This window comes from Triturus cristatus, chromosome 5_1 (genome assembly GCF_964204655.1).
Source record: "Triturus cristatus chromosome 5_1, aTriCri1.1, whole genome shotgun sequence".
NCBI lineage: Eukaryota > Metazoa > Chordata > Amphibia > Caudata > Salamandridae > Triturus > Triturus cristatus.
In genome coordinates this window covers 778,385,685-778,409,147 of record NC_140587.1, presented here as the reverse complement: position 1 = coordinate 778,409,147, position 23,463 = coordinate 778,385,685, and the positions used below count along the sequence as shown (strand labels likewise).

The following is a 23,463-nucleotide window of genomic DNA, read 5'->3' as shown; positions in this document are numbered from 1 at the left end:
CTACAGAATGTAGTAAATCCCTACAAGGCAAAGGGCTATCCTGTCTTGTTCAGAGAACCGAGCGTAACTGTAATTGTATATACATGAACTCTATCTCTGTGTAACTAACTCTGTTCAACTTACTCTGTTCTTTGACATGTAACAGGTAATTTGTAAAAACAAAACATTCAAGCAATATGTATTTTAAATATACATGTGCGCTAATATTCCTCCCTGTGCTTTAGATAACTACCTCAAGTGCCATTGCTATACACTCCTGTGGAAGAGGAGTTATACTTTCTTTCTGAATTCTGTAAAACAAGAAAGATCACAAGTATTGTTAATATCCTGATGTTCTCTATCCTTAGCAACTTCTTACTAAAACTGTCATACTATAACATGACATTTGTAAATATAAATGCCATGATCTACTTAAAAAAAAAAAAAATGAAAATAAAGAGAGCAGTTGTGTTGCTCCTTTCTGGCTTTATCTTCCACCGGACAAGTGTAAATTCACACGGCTCACAATTAGACTACACTGTGAATTTTTACTGCTATTTCACTTTTATTTCTTTTTCCTCATTAATTATACTCTTTCTGGCAGCTTTTTGCTTCACAATTTGTATTCATAATCCCTTATCGGCCTGTGACCAGTATCAAGGTTGGAAAGTGCACATGTTGTAGGAAGATGTCTTAGGAGCTACTGAGAAAATGTGAATGTGTGCTCATGAACAATCGAGTCTGCTGTGTTCCATGACTGGTGGTCTGCTTCACGTTCCAAATTACTTGTTCTCGCAAGGTGCAGTCCTCCACTCTGGTTCCAAGTTAGGATGTCAGCCTTTATAAGACAGTGCTTTGATTCTTAATCAATCAATCAATCATAGGTTTGTAAAGCGCAAGCTACTCACTCGAATGGGTCTCAAGGCGCGGGGGGGGCTGCAGCGGGGGCGAGTTCTATCAAAGAGGCAGGTCTTGAGGTCCTTTAAGAACTTAGGAAGAGATGGAGTCTGTCGGAGGTCAGAGGGAGGGCCTTCCATGCCGTGGCAGTGAGGAGGGAGAAGGGGCGTCCTCCTGCTCTAGATTTCTTAATGCAAGGTACCGTCGCGAGGGAAAGCTGGGCCGAGCGGAGAGAGAGCAGGGGAGCGTGGAACATGAGGCGGTGGCTCAGGTTGGCGGGTCCGGTGTTGTGGAGGGCCTTGTGGGCGTGGGTGAGAAGATTGAAGGTGATTCTCTTCTCAATGGGGAGGCACTGTAGAGTCCGTAGGTGTTGGCTGATGTGGCTGTGGTGCTGTAGGTTCAGAGCTAGTCTAGCAGCGGAGTTCTGGAGTTTGCGGGAGAAGTTCTTGTTTATCCCGGGGTAGAGTGCGTTGCCGTAGTTCAGTCTGCCACTGATGAGGGCATGTGTGACGGTTTTCCTGTGTTTGGGGGTGATCCAGTTGAAGGTCTTTCGGAGTAGGTGGAGGGTGTGGTAGCAGGAGGAGGTGACGGTGTTGATCTGGCGATCCATTTTCAGTTTGGAGTCCAGGATGATTCTGAGGTTGCATGTGTGGTCCATGGGTGGGGCTGGGTTCCCGAGGGTGGGGGGCCACCAGGTGTCGTTCCAGTCATCGCTGTGTGGGCCCATGATGAACACCTTGGTTTTGTCCGTGTTGAGTTGTAGGCAGCTGTTCTTCATCCATCTGGCGACAGCTTCCATTCCGTCTTGGAAGTTGCGTTTGGTGATGTTACGGTTCGTTGGATAGGGAGAGGATGAGTAGGGTGTAGTCTGCGTAAGATGTGATGTTGAGTCCGTGTGATCGGACGATGGATGCGAGCAGAGCCATGTAGACTTTGAACAGGGTCGGGCTGATGGGGGATCCTTGTGGGACTCCGCAGGTGGTTGGAGTAGGTTCTGAGAGAAAAGAAGGGAGTCTGACCCGTTGTGTTCTGCCGGAGAGGAAAGAGAGGATCCAGTCGAGGGCCTTGTTCAAAATTCCCGTGTCTTGGAATCTACGGGCTAGAGTGCGATGAGAAACAGTGTCGAAGGCTGTGGAGAGGTCTAAGAGGATGAGGACCAGTCTCTCCTCAGTCGAGGAAGGAGGTGTGATGTCGTCTGTTGCTGCGAGAAGGGTGGTTTCGGTGCTGTGGTTCTTTCTGAAGCCTGATTGGGAGTCGAAGATTCTGTTTCTTCTATGAAGGTGGCGAGTTGACTGTTGACGGCTTTTTCCATGACTTTGGCCGGATAAGGGAGTATGGAGATCGGTCTGAAATTCTTGAGTTCGTTGGGGTCCGCCAAGGTTTATTTTAGGATAGGGTTGTTTCCAGTCGTTGGGGAAGGAGGTGGTCTCGAAGGAGCGGTTGATGATTCATTGAAGCTGGGGCGATGTCTGCGGCTCTGTGGTAGATGTGGTGGGGGCATGGGTCCGTGGGGCCCCCGGAGTGGGTGGTCTTCATCTTTAGGGTCCATTCATCTGAATGTCAGCAGTGCTCAATCACACTCATTCTAGGAGCTTCTGTGCAAGAACTGGACATTTAGGTTCTTGATATGCCTTTGCCTAATTTCCTCTGCAAACACTCAAGTATAACGCCATTGGCTCGGCATCTCTATTTTCTGTATCTTCGGTGTAACAGTTTTGTGATAGCCATAATAATTGTCCGTTTTCAGCTATGACTTGACATAACGTGTATTTGTAAAAGTGCACGTATCACCCAAGGGTATCGAGGCGGTGAATAACAGATGTATATTGTTACCCAGCTCAATGGTACTATTTTTTTTTTACCTCAGAAGGATGAAAGTCTGAGTGGACCTGTCGGGATTTGAACCTATGACCATGATGTCGAACACAGGCCCCTACAATGGACGCATTCGTCCACTAAGCCACCAGACCCGACAGAAACTTAGTTTAGCTCTTTCTGCATTTGAAGGCACCAGCACAAAGTGTGTATCCCTATTTGATAAATGGGGATTTCCCCTCATTCCACTCATTTGCAAATAAATGTGTAGTGATGGTTTAATTGAAGGTAGTTGCAAGAGTGGTAAGTGAGGGTAGTGACTGGAACTCTTCCTAAACTCTTACTTCCATAATAAAAAATGCAAAGGCCTTAAACAGTGTGGACAAAAACGGTCTTGTTATTTTCATGGCAAATGTTGGGTTAATGGCTTGCTTCATGCAGTTTTTGCAGGTCTTATGCTTCCTGGTCTGTGGAAAAAGTCACAATTTGAACTCTAGAAATGTTCTAAAGTTTTATGTTGTTCAGAAACCTCACAAAGTGTTTGCAGGGAGCGTTCGCTTTCCTGGTCTACTATTACTGATTGGTTGTACTGTGGACGTTACAACATATGTACTTGGCTTCCTTAACTATTGCACTAGAGTTGAGGCAGGGCATGAGGCTTATCTGAGGCATGCATACGTTTTCAGCGTTTGTAAAGAAAGCACAGAGGTCACTGTAGAAACATGTATAGATGGCACACTGAATTCTTAATACTGGATTTCAGTGAGTACATTCCTCCGTTTCGTCATATAATCTTTTCAAGCATTGGAAATAGAGTAGAGCAGAGATAATGCACACCATTTTATCACTGAGCTATTTCTTCCCCTTGCTGCCAGTGTAACATTCAGGTATGAATAGTGTCTCCACCCAGTCTTGTTCACATTGGTCATTGCTTGGTAAAGCAATGTCTTCTTATGGTCCATAAACCAGTTGGTTTCTGGTTTCCGAGCTAAGCGTCATACCTTTCTTGTGAATAGTCATAAGAACAGGAACAGTAACAAAAAGCAGTATAATTATATACAGATAAACCTAAAATGATCGATTTGAAACGTAATAATTATCAAAGCTGCAAAAACCTATGTAAATAAGTGAGATTATCTAATTAAGCCTGACTGTGAGGAAAATAAGATTAGAGATAGTATGGGCTGCTACCACACTGTCGAAAGCACATTTGAAAATGTCTTAATTGGTGAACGGCTGCAATTGCCATTTTTAATTTAAGAATTTTATCAGTCCTGGTTTGATCTCTGGTTGCATAGCTTTACAGATGGTTAAATATTTCATTAAGGAATTCTGAAGAATCAGATCTTTGAGGATGATAGCAAATACGTTAACTAATAGTTTTCCATCTTTTGACCGGTAGCATAATCTGTAGCTAGTTTCTACATTATGGTCATTGTGTTTTAGATTTGCTGAAAAAACTTCTGTTTCCAATATATTAGATGCTATTCAGAGGTCATCCGCTTGATTGTGGGATAATGCCTAGTCAGTTCACAAGATCTCAAACTGTAAACATATTAATACAAGTTAATAATCCTTCTCGTCATGTGGAATTTGTATGCAGCGCATCTGCCACTAGTGTGGCATTGTAGCGCTTTTGCTTTTATGGGAGTGATAGCAAGCCGGATCTGGCATGTGTGGTTGGAAAAATGATTGCAAGGTGGCTGTTATGTGTAGGAAGAGTTTGATTTAGCATATGTAGGTCAGATGTAGGTACCTCATCTTGCAGTGGTGGATTAGCCACAGAAGCAAGGGCTTTAAAGTGGAGTATTAACTTGTTATAGGGAGCTCACAAATAATTTCATACCTACTTTTTGAGGGCTCCGTGAGGCCATATCCCTGATAGTTGTCTGCTTGTAATGCAGGGGATTTGTGATCCCATGGTGGGAGAGGTTCTGGATCCATCTAAGTTTGTGCTCTTAGTATTCCTGTTCACCTAGACTGTTGATGCATTTTGGTGTGAAAGTGCAAGGGCTTTTGTTTTTTGAATCATGATTGATGCTTGCCTTGTTGGCATACAACATAACATGGTAGGAAAGGGTGCAAAGGTACAGGTTAAACATCAGAGGAACCTTGGAATTGTTAAAGCTCGAAGAAGAAAGGTAAGGAGAAAGTGCAATGATTTGACCTAGTTCTAAGATACAGTCAAACGTTCTACATTGTACACCAGTATGGCAGAGAAGATCAAAGAACTCAGATAATTGCTTTGCTGTGTGCCCCAGTGCCAGATATGGCTCTGGATTTTGGAGAAGTCCACTTTGAACTGGATATGGGGCTCAGTAGAAGCGTTGGTGTGTGATGCTGCAAAGATGACCCTCCTATGGGCAACTTGATACTGGCCCTGTTTAAACATCTAGTAGAGATGAATAGCATTTGGATCCTGCCACATTTACGGTTGCAGATGAAAATGTCTGCTACCTGTTAAATGGATGATTCTGTCACAGCTTCTGGGTCCAATGTACAGATCCACTGCTGACTGTATCATTGACCAGCAGCAGTCCAGCCAGCGTGGTCATTCTATTGCATCGCTTGATGTCTAAACAGTACCAAGTTAGGCTAATCAATTCCAGCGTGGCTACAAGCATTGGAACAGTGTCTTGGAGGTATTGTAATTAACCTGGAGGACAGGGTTGCTATACAGGGCCTTGAATGGCCTCTACTGCAGGATCCCACAATGACTTAAAGTATTCCGGTAAGGTTTTAGTGGAGGTTACCCCTAGCAGAATGTGTTCTTAGAGCCTTGAAGATAACTTGTGTGCATGTGTTACGAGTTAAAGTTAGGTCTTGCCCCACAAAATGTAATATTGTTTAAAGGTAAAAGAATACACATGATTTAGCCTATCGGTAACCGAGTCCCCCCAGTTTGGACATAGGTGTTAGAGTTCAAGGGTGTTGTCCCAGAAAGGTTAATTTTGAAGCTTGCCAGATATTTGTGAAAACCCTCTCATATTCATGAGCCCCACAATCCGTGCATGTCCTTATACGGAGTCATTGGCTTATGGATAGTGTTTCCTGTGCATAGTGAACCCAGGACACTGGAGGAAAGAAAGGTGGAAGATCTAAATGTTATGCAGCTTAGGGGCAGTTTCTGTGGTAAAATACAACACTTAACAGAATTCTGATGTCAGCTTAGGCAAGTTTTACAGTTCTAGGAAATGCTCCATCGGTCCACTTCTTAAGAGGCATAAAAGCGATCATGCTTTTTGCAGACAATAAAATGGATTTGTTTGTCAAGGGCTTCCAACAGTGAACATTCTGCTTGCATGTTCTATCTGCTGTTGATGCCTTTTGTTAGAATTAACCTTTCCTCTTTAAAAGAAATAACTCCTGAATGAATCGCAGTAGGCAAATTGAAGGTCTCTGTATTTTTTAAGGATTCTGAAGGTGATACTCCTCTCCATGATGCCATAAGTAAAAAACGCGATGACATACTCGCTGTCCTGTTAGAAGCTGCAGCAGATGTGACCATCACAAACAACAATGGGTTTAATGCTCTACATCATGCTGCTTTAAGAGGAAACCCAAGGTAAGAGACTTTTTACTGTTAACATTTGATTTCAGCAGATGGGACATAAGGAAATGGTCTCTTTGTTGCCTTTCTATATTGTTTCATGTTTGATTGGAAGTCTTTAACCCCCACACACCCCTTTTGCATACGATCAGGAATAACGGGAGTGGTGTGCCCATTGCAGCTTGAGAGTTCCCATTCTGGTGTAAATAACCATGAATCTTATGTGCACACATTGATCTGGAAACCTGTCAGTAAATATCAAAATGAAAAGTAAATGAGACAGCTGGCAGCCCAGAACTTGGAGTTTAATTTGAAAAATAAGGTCCTGCAAGCTGTTTACAGAAGTAGTGGTCTGATCTGATTGAAGGAGGCTTCTGTGTGTTTTTTTAGGTCTCGCCTAATCAGCGCGCAAGCGGTACTTAGGAGTGACCTCTTGGAATCGGTCTGCACTTTTTGGAAAACTCGTGCATGTACTGCACTGTTTCCAATGAGCGCTTGTGCGTGTACGGCATACACCTTGCGGGAGCAAGCAGCGGCGCCATCTGTTTGCAATTATCGCTTTGGAAACAGATGGTGCCGCTGCTTGCTCCCGCAAGGTAAACGCTGTACATGGACTGAGCGCTGGCTCCAGACGACCCTTTCCATGGCCCGGGCCTGGGCTTTCTGCTTACCTGCGCCTCACGTCTGCACGGCCCCTGCCTCGAGCCTCGAATTAGTACTAATAAGAAGTTATTTACAGTGCGTAGAGACAGCAAAACTTCAGTTTGAGGCACTCTATAAAAAGCAATTATGATTATAAGAAATGTAAAGACTAGTTTTTTCTACAGTTCTTGGGTAACGGATTTCCTCATACGAGGCCCTGTATATAAAATGGAGGCATTGTTATTGTGCTGGGATTTACGCCAACGCCCCCCCCCCCCCCCCCCCCCCCCCCCCCCCAGACAGTTGGTTGTAGCTTCACTCTCTGCTAGCGATGCCACCGCTGCTCTGATTTCCCTAGCGGCCTCAGAAATGGAGGGGAGAAACAGAGGTAATCAAGGCATCTCTCCGGTTCCAGGGAGGGGGAGTCGAGCCCGCACCTCTTTGCCTATCTGCTGCCTGCCTGGATGTCCGCACACAACTTTCTGTCATTCCCGGCGCCGCTCAGGCATGTAACAACCCCACGTCCCAAGATTTTGGAATCTTCTGCTTCGTTTAGTGCTGCGGCAAACTCTCCTCGCCGCAAGCCAGTCAGGGTCTCGCAAGCCTTGACAGAATCACTGAGCTGGTAACCCCTCTCTCCTTCCCGTCTGTCCCGACTTATTATACAAGAACAGTGAAATTTAACTAAGAAATAGTGTTTAATGATGAAGTTTCGATACTGTCAAGCGCTGTAAATAACATCTATTGCTGCTACTCATTTTAATTTCCTGTAAGGCTTATGGTTTTATGGAATTTATCATTTTGTAATTTCCATATATAGTTGTCCCTATTTATTGCATTTCCATCCAATTGGCTTTTATCCGTATCTATTTTTAGGCCTTGCTTATGAGGCAGCCTCAGCTGTCTTCCTAGACTGTTGTTTTCCACAAGCTTTTTGCCAGTGGGCTTTATTCATTGGCTGTTAAATTGTCTTTCATATTTTGCTTTTATTCACTACGGCATGCTTCGTGGTGAAATTGGTCAGCCCATTAGCTACATCTAATTTAAGTGACTGTATAAAGCCTGCACACATTTTCCACATCTGCCTCTTCTCTTCACTGACAAACTTGTTTTGAAGTACATTTTATTTGTTATTTTATATTTTAACTTCAAATAATGGCAATTGTGTGCAATTTGGGTGCGCACTCAGATGGTGTTTTATTGACCATCTCCTTTTAGGCCACAAAGAGGTATTGGGAACATGCTGATTGCAAAATATTTATTTGGGACATTGGGATAGCTTACCTGAGAAGCAACTCCACCCATTGCTTTCCATTGGCTTTAACTCTATGTTGGAGGCATATGAGCTGCAGGTCACACACTGTGCATAGATCGCCATCTGGTGTTGGGCCTGGATGTTTGCACTTTGTTGTTGTATTGGAAGAAGTCTTTGAAAGTGACAAGATAGGTGACTCCTCCTTAGGACAATAGTTCAGATTGTTTTTTTGGTTTTTTTCCGCCATCGGGCTCGGATGTGTTCGTCGCGCTTCAGTTCAGTGTCGTTACCGTTCTACCTTTTGACGCGCAATCCTTCACCCATTCTTCGGTATTGTTTCAATCGCGTTTCCCATTCGACGCGCATTTCTACAAACTTGAATTCTTCGATTCCGGTCGTCAACGCAGGCCTTCGGGCCTAGCTGCGCCATTAGGCCTTTGGCTCATGGGAAGGACTCCTTTCAAAAAGTGTCCTCAATGTGGATCCAAGTTTCCACACGCCAATCTTTATGAGGTGTGTAACCTCTGCCTTTTGCCCGAGCACAAGGCCAAAGACTGTCCAGCTTGTGTCTCTTTCCGCTCCAAGAAAACAATACGGGATCGTCGAGCTCCAAGAAGCATGGCTTGATCATCAACATCGATACCGGACAATATCTTCCAAGAAGGCATCAATGTACCGGAGCAGGAGCAGATCGAAGAGAGAAACATTAGCGCAGACGACTCCGACATTAAAGACATCACTCCAGGGCAGTGGGTCATAAGTACTGACGTCTACCCCTCCCCCCCCCACCCATTCTCAAAAAGGCTTTGGTAACACCTTCACCTTCGGGCCTAGGTGCACACCGGGACAAAACTTCCCACGCCCCGCCTGCGGGCTCGGCAAAGCAGTCACTACATAAGCCTCCAGGCCACTCTGGATCGAGCTAGCCTACCGTCTGTGCCGAAACCCCATCCCCGGCACCAAAAAAGAAACCACTCTCTTCCTCCGCACCGACGCCTGCTTCCGCATCGGCGCATTCGGCACTGACACCCACTGGCACTGACTTTTCGGCTCCAAAAAAATCATCGGAACCGAGCAAACAACCGGTTCCAAAGACCACTGGCGCTTCGTTTTCGGATCCCAAAAAATCATCCGAATCAATCAAATAGCCGGTTCCGAAGACCGCTGGCGCTCAACCTTCGAACCAATCAATCAACCGGTTCTGAAGACCGCTGGCACTCAACCTTCGGATCCAAAAAAAAGATCGGAACCAAAGAAACTACCAGTTCCAAAGACAACGGAACCCAGGAAAACTCCCGATTCCAAACCTAGGGAGCATAAAACGACTCAAACTTGTGCCACACAAACAATCTGACCCGAAAAAATCGGCACCAAAACAACACACTCCAGAGGAGGAGTTTTTTCGACCTGACTCAACCCAAAAAACTCTCCAAATAGACCCCAAGACAGGTCAACTTATACTTAGTCCTTCCAGGAAAAGGAAAATGGACAAACCTGTACCAGCTCCACGCCCTTTAAAGAAGAGACATTGCAACTTCTCCCTTAAGAATTCCTTCTCCACCTCCTCCTCCACACCACATCACTTCTATCCCATCTCCAGTACCCTCACAATCTCCTCCACCTCAGGATGATGACACCTCTGGGGAGGAAGGGGATGATGAACCTTTAGGGGAACCTAGTCAACCTAATACCCCAGAGGACCCATGGGACGATTATGGCACACCAAATGTTCCAAATACACCACAAGATAATATCTACCCATCTAGACCATCCCCTCCAGAGGACACTATAGGATTCACTCAGCTCATACACAGAGCTGCAGAATACCACGGTGTGAATTTGCACACAGACCCTGTAGAAGAAGATATCCTCATGGACACTTTTGCACCATCTCAAAGGTCCACTTCCGTTCTCCCAATGTTAAAAGGAGTAATCAAACACACTCCAAGTTTTTAAGGCTCCTGTAAGGGCTAGAGTCATTAACCCCAGGGTAGTAAAGAAATATAAGTCTGCCCCAGCTGACCCTGTTTACATTAAAGGGCAGCTTCCCTTGGATTCCTTGGTAGTCTCCAACGCCAGGAAAAGGGCTAACTCCCAAACCTCAGGCGATGCTCAAACTTGCTGGACGCAACTGGTAAAAGAACAGCGTCCCAAGCAGCCAACATATGGAGAATTGCCAACACACAAGCTTTACTGGCTAGGTACGATAGGGCACCCTATGACGAGCTAGAGACCCTACTACAACACCTTCCAGATCAATATAAAACCAGGGCCAATGATCTCATCCAGGAAGGCAAACTCATAATTAATACCTCCATTCGATGTACTCTTGATGCTGCAGACACAGCCTCCCGAGCTATTAATACCAGTGTCCTTTTGTGCAGACATGCATGGCTACGCATTTCGGGATTCAAACCCGAGGTTCAAGCTACCATAATAAACCAACCGTTTGACCAGGAACACGTATTTGGGCCTAGTGTAGATTCATATTTGGTGCCTAGTGTAGATTAATCTTTGGTGAAGATGAAAAAAGATACGGATACTGCCAAATCAATGGGAGCTTTGCAATCGCAAGCTCCCAGAAGTTCCTTTTGTCGCTCCTCTTATAGGGGCACCTCTAGAGGTTTTACCACTAATAACCCCTCCACTTCCTACAAAAGTCCCACCGAGACCTCATCTACCAGCGGCTATTACAGAGAAGGCTACAGGGGCAATAACAACAAGGATAGAGGCAAAACTACCAATACTCGCACCGCCTCCACCCCCAAACAATGACTTCCCTCCACTACCCCCGGACCACTCTACTCCGGTCGGGGCAAGATTGCTCAATTCCTACCTGTCTGGAACACCATTACCACGGACAGGTGGGTGAGACAAATCATCCACTCCGGCTATTGCCTAGAACTCACTTCAGCTCCCCCAAACATACCACCCAAACAGAGCATTTAATGCTTCTAAAACAAGAGGTGCTTTCCCTCCTACAAAAACATGCAATAGAACCAGTTCCCCTGCATCACCAAAACACAGGGGTTTACTCCCTGTACTTTCTCATTCCAAAGAAAGGTCCATCTTGGACCTCAGACCATTAAACCTCTACATACATTCAGACCATTTTCATATGATCACTCTTCAACAGGTCCTTCCTCTACTCAAACACGGCAATTTCCTTGCCACCTTAGATCTCAAGGACGCCTACTTCCACATTCCCATTCACCCTGCTCACAGGAAATAGCTTCGATTTGTAGTGGACGGTCAGCATTATCCGTTCAAGATTCTCCCATTCGGAGTCACCACAGAACCCAGAGTCTTCACAAAATGTCTGGCAGTGGTAGCAGCCCACTTAAGAAGGCAACAAATTCACGTCTTCCCATATTTGGACGACTGGCTCATAAAAGCCAAGTCGCATACCCAGTGTGTAAATCTCACACACACCACAATCCAACTACTTCACGACTTAGTGTTTACCATAAACCTCACAAAGTCTCAACTCCAACCGTCCCACATCCAACAATATCTAGGTGCCACAATAAACACCTCAAAAGGCCTTGCATATCCCAGTCCAGCCAGGATAGCAAGCGTGCAAACCATTATAATAAAATTCCAGCAGCATCACTCACTTCCAGCTTGAGTGTTCATGCAACTAATAGGGATGATGGCCTCTTGTATATTCATTGTACCTCATGCAAGACTCCAGATGCGCCCCCTTACAGGAATGCTTAGCACGTCAGTGGAACCAAGCTCAAGGTCAGCCAATAGATCTGGTGTTGGTGGACGGCCGCACACATTGCTCTCTGCAGTGGTGGAACACCCAAAACCTTGCCAAAGGGCGACCGTTCCTAGAGCCGGTTTCACAGATTGTTTGTGCTAACAGCAGACGCATCGCTCAGCGGCTGGGGAGCTCATCTACTACATCACACCATACAGGACACATGGACACCTCAGCAAAAGCTACTTCACATCAATCATTTGGAGTTACTAGCAATCTTTCTGGCATTAAAATCATTCCAGAAACAGATATCAGGCAAAGCTGTCTTAGTCCACACCGACAATGTACTATTTACAAAAACAAGGGGGGGGGCACTCTCTGCAGCTCTCTCAACTAGCACAGAGCATATGGAGGTGGGCTATTCCTCAAAACATATTCCTTTTAGCCCAACATCTTCCAGGAATTCAAAATCACATGGCAGATCTGTTAAGTCGTCAGACACAACAGATTCACGAGTGGGAACTTCATCCACAAGTTCTTCAACCGTTTTTCCAAATGTGTGGGCAGCCAGAGATAGATCTCTTCGCCACACATTACAACACAAAATGCCCAAGCTTTGCCGCCAGATATCCACACCCATTGTCCGAAGGCAATGCGATATGGATGAATTGGTCAGGCAGATTTGCGTATGCTTTTCCGCCTCTCCCACTCATTCCATTAGTGGTGCGCAAGCTGCAACAACAGTCACTAACACTGATCCTAGTTGCTCCAACATGGGCCAGGTAGACATTGTTGGAACTATTAGTAGTTCCGCACCAAAAACTACACCTCGCCCCACAGCTCTTAACACAGAACGATGGAGAAATCAGACATCCAGATCCAGCACAGCTCAACCTAGCGATCTGGCTCCTGAAGTCCTAGAATTTGGTTACCTCAATCTTCCACCTGATTGTATGAACGTTATCAAAGAGGCTAGGCGCCCCACCACTAGAGCCTGCTATGCAGCCAAGTGGAAAAGATTTGTTACATACTGTAACCACACCACCATCAATCCTCTAGATGCGTCCATTCAACACATCATTTGTTACCTGCTGCATCTTCAAAGATCTAATCTAGCATACACATCCATTAGATTACATCTCGCTGCCATAGCAGCTTACCTACAAAATTGACATATGTCATTGTTCAAGGTACCTGCCGTTAAAGCATTTATGGAAGGTCTCAAAAGAATAATTCCTCCCAGGGTACCACCCTCGCCAGTGTGGAATCTAAACATCGTCCTCACTAGATTAATGAGTCCTCCATTCGAACCTCTACATAAATGCGAGCTACAATTTCTTACGTGGAAAGTCTCTTTCCTTGTGGCCATTACATCTCTTAGAAGAGTCAGTGAGCTACAGGCACTAACATTTCAAGAACGATTTTTACAACTCCATCATAAAGTGGTTCACAGGACAAATCCCGAATTCCTCCCTAAGGTTATTTCTCCCTTCCATCTCAACCATTCTGTTGAGTTGCCAGTGTTCTTCTCGCAACCACAAACAGTAGCAGAAAGCGCTTCATACACTAGACGTAAAAAGAGCACTCCTTTACTATATTGACAGAACAAAACCCTTTCGCAAAACAAAACAACTTTTTGTATCCTTCTCACCACCACATAAAGGCAATCCCATATCAAAAACTGGGATTGCAAGGTGGATTGTCAAATGTATACAAATTTGCTATCACAAAGCAAAATGTACACTGTCTATTCCCCCTAAAGCCAACTCTACCTGCAAAATAGGGGCTTTAGTGGCATTTTTAGGGAACATTCCCTTAGATGATATCTGCAAAGCAGCTACATGGTCTACACCGCACATATTCACAAAACACTATTGTGTAGATATGCAGGCAAAGCAACAAGCTAGTGTGGGCCAGGCTGTACTCAAAAACTATTTCAAACTACTGCAACAGTTACTGGTGGTCGCCGCTAAAGAGGAGTACTGCTATGCAATCTATGCACAGTGTGTGATCTGCAGCTCATATGCCTCGAAAGAAAAATGCTTCTTACCAGTATGCATCTGTTCTTGGCATGTAGAGCTGCAGATTCACACATGCCCACCCACCTCCCCGGCTACCTTTATCTGTTCCAGTATTATCTTAATTCATTACAACATACATGGACATCTATTTCTGTTTCTCACAAAACTCCATCATTTCCCTTCTTGGCGAAAAAACAATCTGAAGATAGTCGATGTCCATGCGCACTATTGTCCAAAGGAGGAGTCACCTATCTCGTGACTTCCAAAGACTTATTCCAATACAGCAGCAAAGTGCAAACATCCGGGCCCGACACCAGATGGCGATCAATGCACAGTGTGGGAATCTGCAGCTCTACATGCCAAGAACAGATGCATACTGGTGAGTAGCATTTTCCTTAATGGCAATTCCTCACCCTAGACTATTCCTCAGGCATCAGACTGGTTCCAGACAATCTTGAGCAGTACCCCTGGGCGCCACTAGGTGGCATCAATTGGCTCTGCATCTGCGTCATCCGCATTGTAATGCCCATATTAGTGCCACTTCAGTGCACGGACATCAGTTTCTTTCATTACTTTATCCTTTCTAAAAATTGGAGCCAAGTAAAAAAAAAAAAGAATTGACCAGTGTGCAGTGTCTAATGGGATCTTTAGGGTGAACAGCCCAGATGGCAGAGGATTGGAAGGTCAGTGAGGAATCTGTGGTTATACATAGACTTTACTAGAACAAGCATAGGCATAGCCAATAGGTCTCACCTTTGGGACCTTATAAGTGTTTAGCATGCAACAGTTGATGTTGTTGCACCAAGGATATTGTGCTGCATAACTAAATACTTATAACATACCAAAAGCTATGCCAATGCTTGTTTGAGTATTGCTTGCAAGCTCAAAGGTACATACTGGCATGAACCAAGGCTTTTAGTTGAACGTGCTCCTAGTTAGATGGCTTTTTTGTGTTAATCTGTAGGCAGCTCGCCTCAAGATCTGAAAGCAAATCCTTCTGTAGCAACATGGATGGACAGTTTGAACATTTCAGTTAGAAGGCTTTTCACAGAATGTATTCCTCAGTCTCCACCCACCTCCTCCCCAGTGGAGGGAGGAGGTAAAACCTCTAAAGAAATATTGAGGTTGCGAGCACACTTGAGCAGATTGACCATTTGCCAAAACATTTGAATTCTTGGGCAGAACCTTCCCCTGTGTAAGGCTCCAGATAAGTGGTAGAAGTGAAAGACATCTAGGACCCTCTCTGATACCTTATTTATTATACTTTATAGCAGTTTCTTTTGCAAGGCAGATCCGTTACAGCCCTCTCCTATAATCCAGTACCCTTATTAGTACATGGAATCTAACCACTATAGCCACTACTCTCCGTGCACGACACCTAATTTCTGTTGCATGCCTAAAATATTGATGACCGGTTTTACAGGATAACGCTTTTAGTTTAAAAAATAATGAAAATCAAAAAAAAAAAAAATTATCTGGGCATAAACCTAATGTCAAATCAATTTTTTTTCGTTGGTGAGGGCCTGTTCTGAAAAGGACAAAATATCCTTTTTAATCTATTGTTTGGATTGCAGTGCAATGTTAGACGCCGCACGACCACACTTTAACTGTTGCTGCTAAATGTAGGCCTAGTCTAAGTGCTTCTCAATTACTGCTGCTAATTGCAAGATTTTGCACAGGTACATTGTATCTATTGCAGTTTAATCCTGGTTCTTTTGGTATATGTTTACTTTAAATTAGAGGGTCGGGAGATAGTTTCTATGAGAAAGATTTTACCATTTCTTCGGAGTACTGATTTTTTTTTACGAGTTGTGCGAAATACGAAACCATTTTATAATGTTCTTTGATGTGATTGGTAACAAAGCCTATTTTATGAGTTCTTGTTCTTAAAAATGTGATAGTAAATTGATTGAATCTGCGCTTCCTCATTATTGATCTACGATGTAAACCATCGCACAAGTGCACTTTATAATGTATCTTAATATTATTTAGCAACACCAAGTAGTACAAGTGTTTTGTTGAGAACAATGATGCGATTTTACTCAGTTTTGCAGCGTGATTCTTTCTGGATTCACTATGCTGTGCATTATTCCGCCAGCTAGTGGTTGCGTCCGGAATGGTTGTATTTTCTTTTTCTTTATTTAGGTCTCGCAGACCTGCGTTGCAGCGCGCATGAGCTGATCGCGTCTGCGAGACATATTGTGGGTGAGTATATTTCAGAAGGGGACTTGAAGCCCCGCCCTTCATTTTAAATGGGTAGCGTCACCATTTATGGTAAACGGTGGCTTCCCATTGAAAATGAGGCTTCTGTGTTACCGCCCTTTGTCCTTTTGGGACGGCCCATCCGAACTGGGTCTCCTGCTTCACGGCTGCCGTGAAGACTTTCTTATCTGCTTGTTTATTTAACAAGCGGATAAGAAAAGTCTTCATGACCGCTGTGAAGCACATGAGCCAGTGCTTCGGGCTTCCTGCAACCACGCTGCCTTCACGCTTGGAGCATGCGCCAGTCGGCTCTAAGCACTTTCTTATCTTTATGGGGCCAAACACATGGCCCCATAAAGACAAGAGATCAATGCTTGTTGAAAGTGGACAGCCCTATGCAGTAAACATCTAGGTGGGTGTCCCATACAACACCATAAAGGTACCTGTATATCTGATCAAGGCTGTCAGCATAAGCTGACCATAAACAGTGCTTCTCATACCTCTTACCCAACATATTGCTAAGCGCTGTGTCCCATAAAGGATAACCGCACCTCTGTGGTCATCATGCATTAAATGGAAACACGTCCCACATAGGATCAATACAAGGACACCATACTTTTAACCGCACACCCTATATGGCACAGCATGCTACCGGTGCGATCAGTGCTTCAACACCCCAGATGGGAATAGTAAGCGCTGTATAAATATTACAATACAGTGGGGAAACCTGGAACTTGTAAATGGTGGCATTTTGTCATGTTTATAGAACCGTGTGTCCTGAAACTGGGTAGGAATGTCTGGGTTATTGAAAATGCTTATAAGGTGGATCCTGAAACACGGATTAGAGGGAATATGGGTTGAGAGCTAATGATGCATTATAGGAATGGAATACGGAACCATGGATAAGAGTGGTATTCTACAGCATGAACAGAAGGGAAATGTTCTGAAACGTGATAAGGAAGGGTTTCTAAGACATAATTAGGAGGTTAAAAAAACATAGTTCATGAGATATATGAAACGTAGATGAGGGATTGTGAAACAGATGAGGCAAACAGTACTTGAAACGAAGATAGGGATATGGAATTGCCGAAGTATGGCTAGGCGAGGACTGTTGAAATGAGGGTAGGTGAGTAGGAGGGCACTATTGAGCTGTGGATAGGTGAGGGCACTATGGAATTGTGGGTAGATGAAGGGACTGTTGAAATCCAGGAGGATGGTGGTATTGTTTGAACACGTGTAGATGAGGAGCCAGTTGAAACGTTGGTATACTAGGGGATTGGTGAAACATGGGTAGACGAGGGGCCTGCTGGATGGATGCTAGGCAGCGGCGAGGCTGCTGAGATAGGGGAGGGATGCCGGAGGCCTGCTAAGACGTTGATAGACAGCAAGGGTGCCTGCTGAAACTGGAGAAGGCAGTGGGGGAGAGGGGTGTGCTGAAATGCAGTTTGGCAGAAGGGGAATCTGGAATTACTAGTTGCCGGTAATCTGAGGGATTGCCAAAGCACAATAGAGCAAGCTTCCTTTTCTCCCATGGGTAGGCAGGACACAACAGATGAATCATTTTGAGATGCTCCTGAAACCTATGTACCATGAGAGCACAATCTGCACACACTGTGACTGGGGAAAAAGATGCAATTTACAGTCTCTTTGATTCTTTGGCCCTCATCCAAACCTGTTTGGGTCATTTACTACCTCATGCATTTCAAGGAAAAGTAAGTGCTCCGGGGTAAAGCTGAAGAAAAGATTTGCCTCAGCATAAGAAAACGTCTGTGAGGGCTTCAAACTGCATTTCACTAAGAGACTAGGCGTAAACAATTGCCAGGACCTTGTAGTAGATTGTAGATTTCATTGATTGCTACTTGATGTTTACACATGTTTAATTTTCTAGTGTCTGTCTGATTGATCATACAATTAAAGTAAATTAACTTGTATAGGTTTGTATTAGCTATGACTACAGGAATAGAACGGGGAATCCTGAAAATTGGGGCAGCGTTGAGATTCTCTTGAAAGATGTGAAAGAGTGTGTGTTGGAAACTGTGGGAGATGGGCAGGAGTTTTGAAAATACAATAGTGTGTGTGTAGGGGGAATGACTGGGTGAGAAATTGATGTGTCTGGTACTGATTTATTCTCTGGCCTGGTACATATGTAAAGAAAGGGGCTCCGAAAGATAGGTTGAAGGTGGTGCCCTGAAGCAAGAGTAGGAATTTCAGTGAAAGGGGCAAACAACGTGCATGATCACAGTCTAAAACTTGCGCAGAAAGTGTAAAGAAATGCGCATAGGAAAGATTTAAAAATAGCCAGAGGCTATGAAAAGTGAATAGCAGCGTTCTAAAACACAAGTACGATTGGAGACCTAAAACAAAAATTGGGGGTTCCAATATTGGTAGGAGGTGGGAGAGCGGACACATGCATTACGAGGGGTACCTAGTACCTTACCCGGAGGTGAGGGCAGCAAGATCATTGGTACAAAGGGGGTGTCCTGGTACAGGGATAAGAATTGGTGTCCTTGAACATTGATATGGAAGGCATCCAGAAAAATGGATAGCAGGAGTGTTTCCTAAACAGTGATCGCAGTGTGGTCCCTGGAACATAGGGACGAAGGGAGTGTGTTCCTGCATTAACGTAAGGGTGCATATTGAAACATGCATTGGAGGATTGTCCTAAACTACAAACGGTGGAGTCTTGACGCATTAGCAGCATTAAGCTCACTAAAAGCTTGATAGAAGTGAGTAATGGTGGTTCCTGGGTCGCTTACAAGGAGGGGTAATCCTAGTACATAATGTCAGACAGGTATCTGTTGAAGCCTGTTTCCTGGTCTGTAGTTTTTATGTATCGTCTTTCCAGTGACATGCAACTGTTTATTGTGCAGCCTTATCATGTTTGTAATAGTTCCCAAAGGACAAAGCAGGGTTTTTATTTTGTTTTAGTTATACACACTACTTTTTCCTCCCAGACTGTAGGAAAGGTGAACAGAATGTCTTTGCATGCAGGACAGTATATGAGCAAGTGTGCCTCGGTCCCCGGGGATGCATAGAAAGTGTTGTTGAATGAACCATCTAAATATCTTGTTAAAATCTTGCTGCTCTGCCACAAGACGCCATGGATAGTCCTGTGCTCGTTTGTCCTTCAGTGAAATGTAAGCTCATGCAAGACCACTGAGGGCTCCTGTTTGTTTGCTTGATTTGATGAGGTGGCATCCAAGTGCATCCCTCTTGTCCAGAGTGACTACCCTCCCCTCTATCATGAGGCTGTGAGGAACAGACAGTAATGTCAGTAATATCAGTAGCCGTGGTGTACAGCCTGTTTACCAGCAATCCCTGGGAAGGGGTGACCGACCTACCCTCTTCTTGTAAAGTCTCTGTAATCGTACTCAAGTAGTCTTTTACTTCCATTATATCTGGGGCATATACGGAGATGCCTTGCACGTGTGGTTGTGGGTGCATGTGTTCGCTTTCTTGTGCACCTGGCAGAGTCAATAGAAGGTACCATTTTCTCCAGAAGTGTGCACTCTGATAAGATAGTGGTTGGGTTAGTGCAAGGCTGCCCATTGCACAGCTCTTACCTGGAGGTTACACGAACGCTCTGTGAAACGGCTAGGAAGACCATCAAACCCTTCGAAGAGTCGCCGTTTCCACTGCTAAAGAGGAACTACTCGAGCTCCTTTTCCTATCCGGATTTGAATCTTTCCAGAATCTGGCATCCTTATGGAAGCTAGTGCACCTGAGTCAGTTCGATCCATGCCAAGAGGGGCTGAAGTGCTCCATGTCGCCAGCACGTTGTGATCACGCTAGAGTCAGTGCCTTCTTGTGTCATAGGAAAGCATGCTCTATTTGCACCCGAAATCTTGAGATTTCCTCGACTCCACTGCCTGGCGATTTGTTGATGTAGGTAAATGAGGTGGTGCTGATTCTAGAACCATTGGAATTTTGTTTCTAGCTCAGGTGGTTCTCAATGGTATCAACATTTGACCCGATGGTCTGGGCCCCGTGCCAGCATGCTCTCCAGCTTTGTATTGGCGTCTGTAGCAGATTCCCCAGGAACTGCATGAAATCTTGACTGCAGCTTGTTGATTCTGTGAGTTCAGGACCCTAAATAGACATTTACCTGGAAAGGGATTTCGAGGGTCACCTAGCTACAGACCCCTGTCGGTGGTCCAGTGTCCCCTGGACTGTTGGACTACAGAAGAGTGCGCCCCTCACAGAGGACGCAGGATAACGGACCATCCAAAAGGAATCATTTTGTTTGCTAAATGTGGAGTGTGCACTTCGCCCTTTAGGTGTGGTGTACTCAGGTAGCCCAAAGGGTTCATTCTGAACGTTTTTGTGGCAGATACAGTGAAACATCGTCAACATTCCCCCATGCTCCACTGGGAACTGAGAGTAACTTGCTGCTACGTACACAGCTCTGGAATATCCTCGCAGGAGAACTTTGTGTGGTCCACGGCCTGGGGCACATATTGTGCAGGGCTGAAGACCCCTCTCTTTAGGGTGAGTTACTGGTAACTGGTTTGGCGTTGGTTTCGCGGTGGCACGGTGCGTCAGTGTGTTGCACAGAGTCCGATTCAAGAAAAGCCCATGATGAGAAAAGCATAGTGTTTCTTTAGATGTAAAATTTGCGGAAAAACTACTAACATTTCTTTTTAAATGTATCAAAGTAATAGCTGTATTACTTTCCAAGAGTAATCAGTTGCCTAATCCAGTTAGAAAATCTGTAGGTAGTTAAGTGATTCGTGAAAGGTTAGCCCTCCTAATGTGGCGGGCGTGGCCTTTTATCGCTAAAACGATTACCGTTATATCACTGCTATTTCAGCTGTAAACAATTACGTTTGCGTTGTGTGTGATGCATGTATTTATGTTAATTGTGTGAACCTTGGCTTTCCTACGTATCTCCTCACAGGTTGCCTAAATCGCCCATCCCTCGTTTTGCAAAGGCGTGTTGTGGGCACGTGCGTTCACAGGATGCCAGATTGAGAACTCAGAATCGACAGCTTTTCCGATCACTATCAAAGGGTCAAGGTCAATAGTGCCACCTTTCTTTGTGAGCTGTTTGAAACTGCCTCATGGGTGGAACCGGGCCAGCGCTTAATTTGTGAAAGAAAGTGCCGGTGCCCGAAGCAGTCCTCCGTAGCCGGTGCGATTAAACGTGGGCGGGCTGCATTCCAAGGCTGGTGGTCTTTAATGCACGACGGGACACTGCCTCCCATCTCACTCCTGCGGGTCCCTGCTTTCTCCCTTTGTGGCGGTTTTGCCGTTTTTCTCTAACTCCCTCTTTCTAAATCCGTGTCTTTCCCTCCTTTGCACTGCTAAATATCAGATGAGGAAAATAAGTGCCGGTCCTCAAACATAAGTGCCGGTCCCCGAACATTAGTGCCCGTGGCCCCCTCGCTCGAAGAGAACTCTGCCAGATTTTTAGTTTTATATCGAATGTTACTGCTCATCACTCCAATCGTATCGTGTATTCGTGATCTTGCTGATTGTATGTTTGTTTGAAACAATAGATACAATTTTTGTAAAAAAATAAATAAAAAAAAAGTGCCGGTGTCCCCAACCTGAAATCACCGGCTCAAATTCAGCACTGCCCCTGCCCCCAGTATTGAAACCCTGACCACCCACTAAGATACATGAACGCTTTGCCGCCTTGTTCCCCTCCCTGGGTCATGAGTGTGCATCCTTGCCTGCCCCTTGAGCTGCGTGCCCTCCCCTGGCGCGAGGGGCTGTTTGTCCAGACAGAAACTGCTCCAAATTCCATGCAGGCAGCTTCTTGGCCCTCTTTCGAGGGAGCGCGGGAATAAAACAGGAGCTTACTCCTTAAATGGAGTTCCTGTTGGTGTAGAAATACTGCACGTTATCCCACGCACACGTTTCGCCTAATAAAACCTGGGGGGAAATTATGTGGGAACACTGTACAATAGTTTTACAGCTCAGCACCGGGGAAAACTCGCGAGATTACCGTCCTGTCTCTCGGTTCGAGGTGTGCTGGTACCGAGGAGGGAATGCTCGTGCCTGGTAAATACCTCACCCTGCAGTAGTTGTACATCCCAAGTGCGGTATTGTGTGCTAAAAGAAAAGACCCCTCTAAAAGTGGGCGCTACAGGCTTCCGTAGTCTCAGTGAAGGTCCCTCCCCTCGTAGTAAGGTTAAGTGTCTGATTCATACCCCAAACCATCTGTGATCACATGCGAACGCTCATTCTCGCAGAAGTTTAAACATGCCACTGAACCTATAACAAGGCATTTTCTCTCTAAATAAGGCCTGTGCGAATCCTCCGTGACTCAGACTGGAAGCGTGCACGTGGAGGCCTGCTTTGTGTAATTCATTGTCGAAAGGGAGCCAGTGCAGCATTTCTTAAAAGCGAAGAACATTACCATAAATAAAGTCTCAATTTAAAAATGTTGCCGATTTTTATTTGGGGGTGGGGGTAGTAAGCAATTATTCAATGTTGTGCATTGCTTATATAAACCACTTTGAAAATGTTTTTCTTTTTAAGGATGTGTGCGCAAGGATATGGCTGGTGCAGAATTGATTGGGACTTTAGAAGTAGCCATAGTCTGTTTTCATATATACTTCATTTCGAATTAAGGTTTCTTGGTATTTCTCGCATTTATAAAAGATTTCTGTCATCATTGTAATGCAAAGGGTGTTAAACTGTGAGTCGGATGCATGCACTGTGTTCCAGCGCCCACCTTAATGCAGTGTTTCAAAGTTGACATTAGTGAAGTTTTCTAACATTTCCTTACTGATGTAAATGGACTCTGAAAGCAAGGTGTGGTTTGATCCACTTTTCGAGATGGGTCACTCTTTAAAGAGAAAGAACCCTGTTGGAATTGCCTTGAACCACCACCTACCATCAACAGGGCCCTTTTTACAATCATTAGACTGTCAAGAACAAGAGAAAGTGAAATAACCTTTGAAATTATGACCTGGGTAAGACTGGTACGGGTACAAGATTCGTACCAGGTGCCCCCTCCCCCGCCCCCCCAGTACATTTAAAATTAGAACCTAATATTTGTTGTCCCTCCCTAGCCTGCCCGTTGCTAAGTGTGCATAGCATTCATTGAAAGAGTGCATGTGTTTTGGCTTAACAAACACTTAGACCCCATGCTTGCGGGTCTACCTTTGCAGAAGAGATGTCGACTGTGTGGACAGTTGAATAGAAGTTGTAACTTTCCAAATGTTTGTTACCCTTTCCACTAATTGGTATGTTTCGGCCTGTAAAATGACTTTATTGGGCCATTTTTGGCATGCTTGTCAGAGTTGATATTCAGTTACAAGGAATAGTGATGGCACGAAATACACAACAGTAAAATGTAAAAATTGCACGTTTCCCCAGATAACACCTATACCTCAACATACTGAATATTATTATTGCTTGAGAACAAACGGAAGGAAATGATACA

The 23,463-nt window shown here is 44.8% G+C and overlaps 1 protein-coding gene across 2 annotated transcripts in view; it reads left to right on the top strand.

Moving 5' to 3' along the window:
• The window catches only part of MIB1 (MIB E3 ubiquitin protein ligase 1), a 376,461-nt gene that overhangs the window by 200,404 nt on the left and 152,594 nt on the right, over nt 1–23,463 (top strand). For both annotated transcript variants that reach the window (XM_085605778.1, XM_085605777.1), the window contains exon 12: nt 6,105–6,256. In XM_085605778.1, the coding sequence (XP_085461904.1) occupies nt 6,105–6,256 (152 nt within the window). The remainder of the gene's footprint in view (nt 1–6,104; nt 6,257–23,463) is intronic.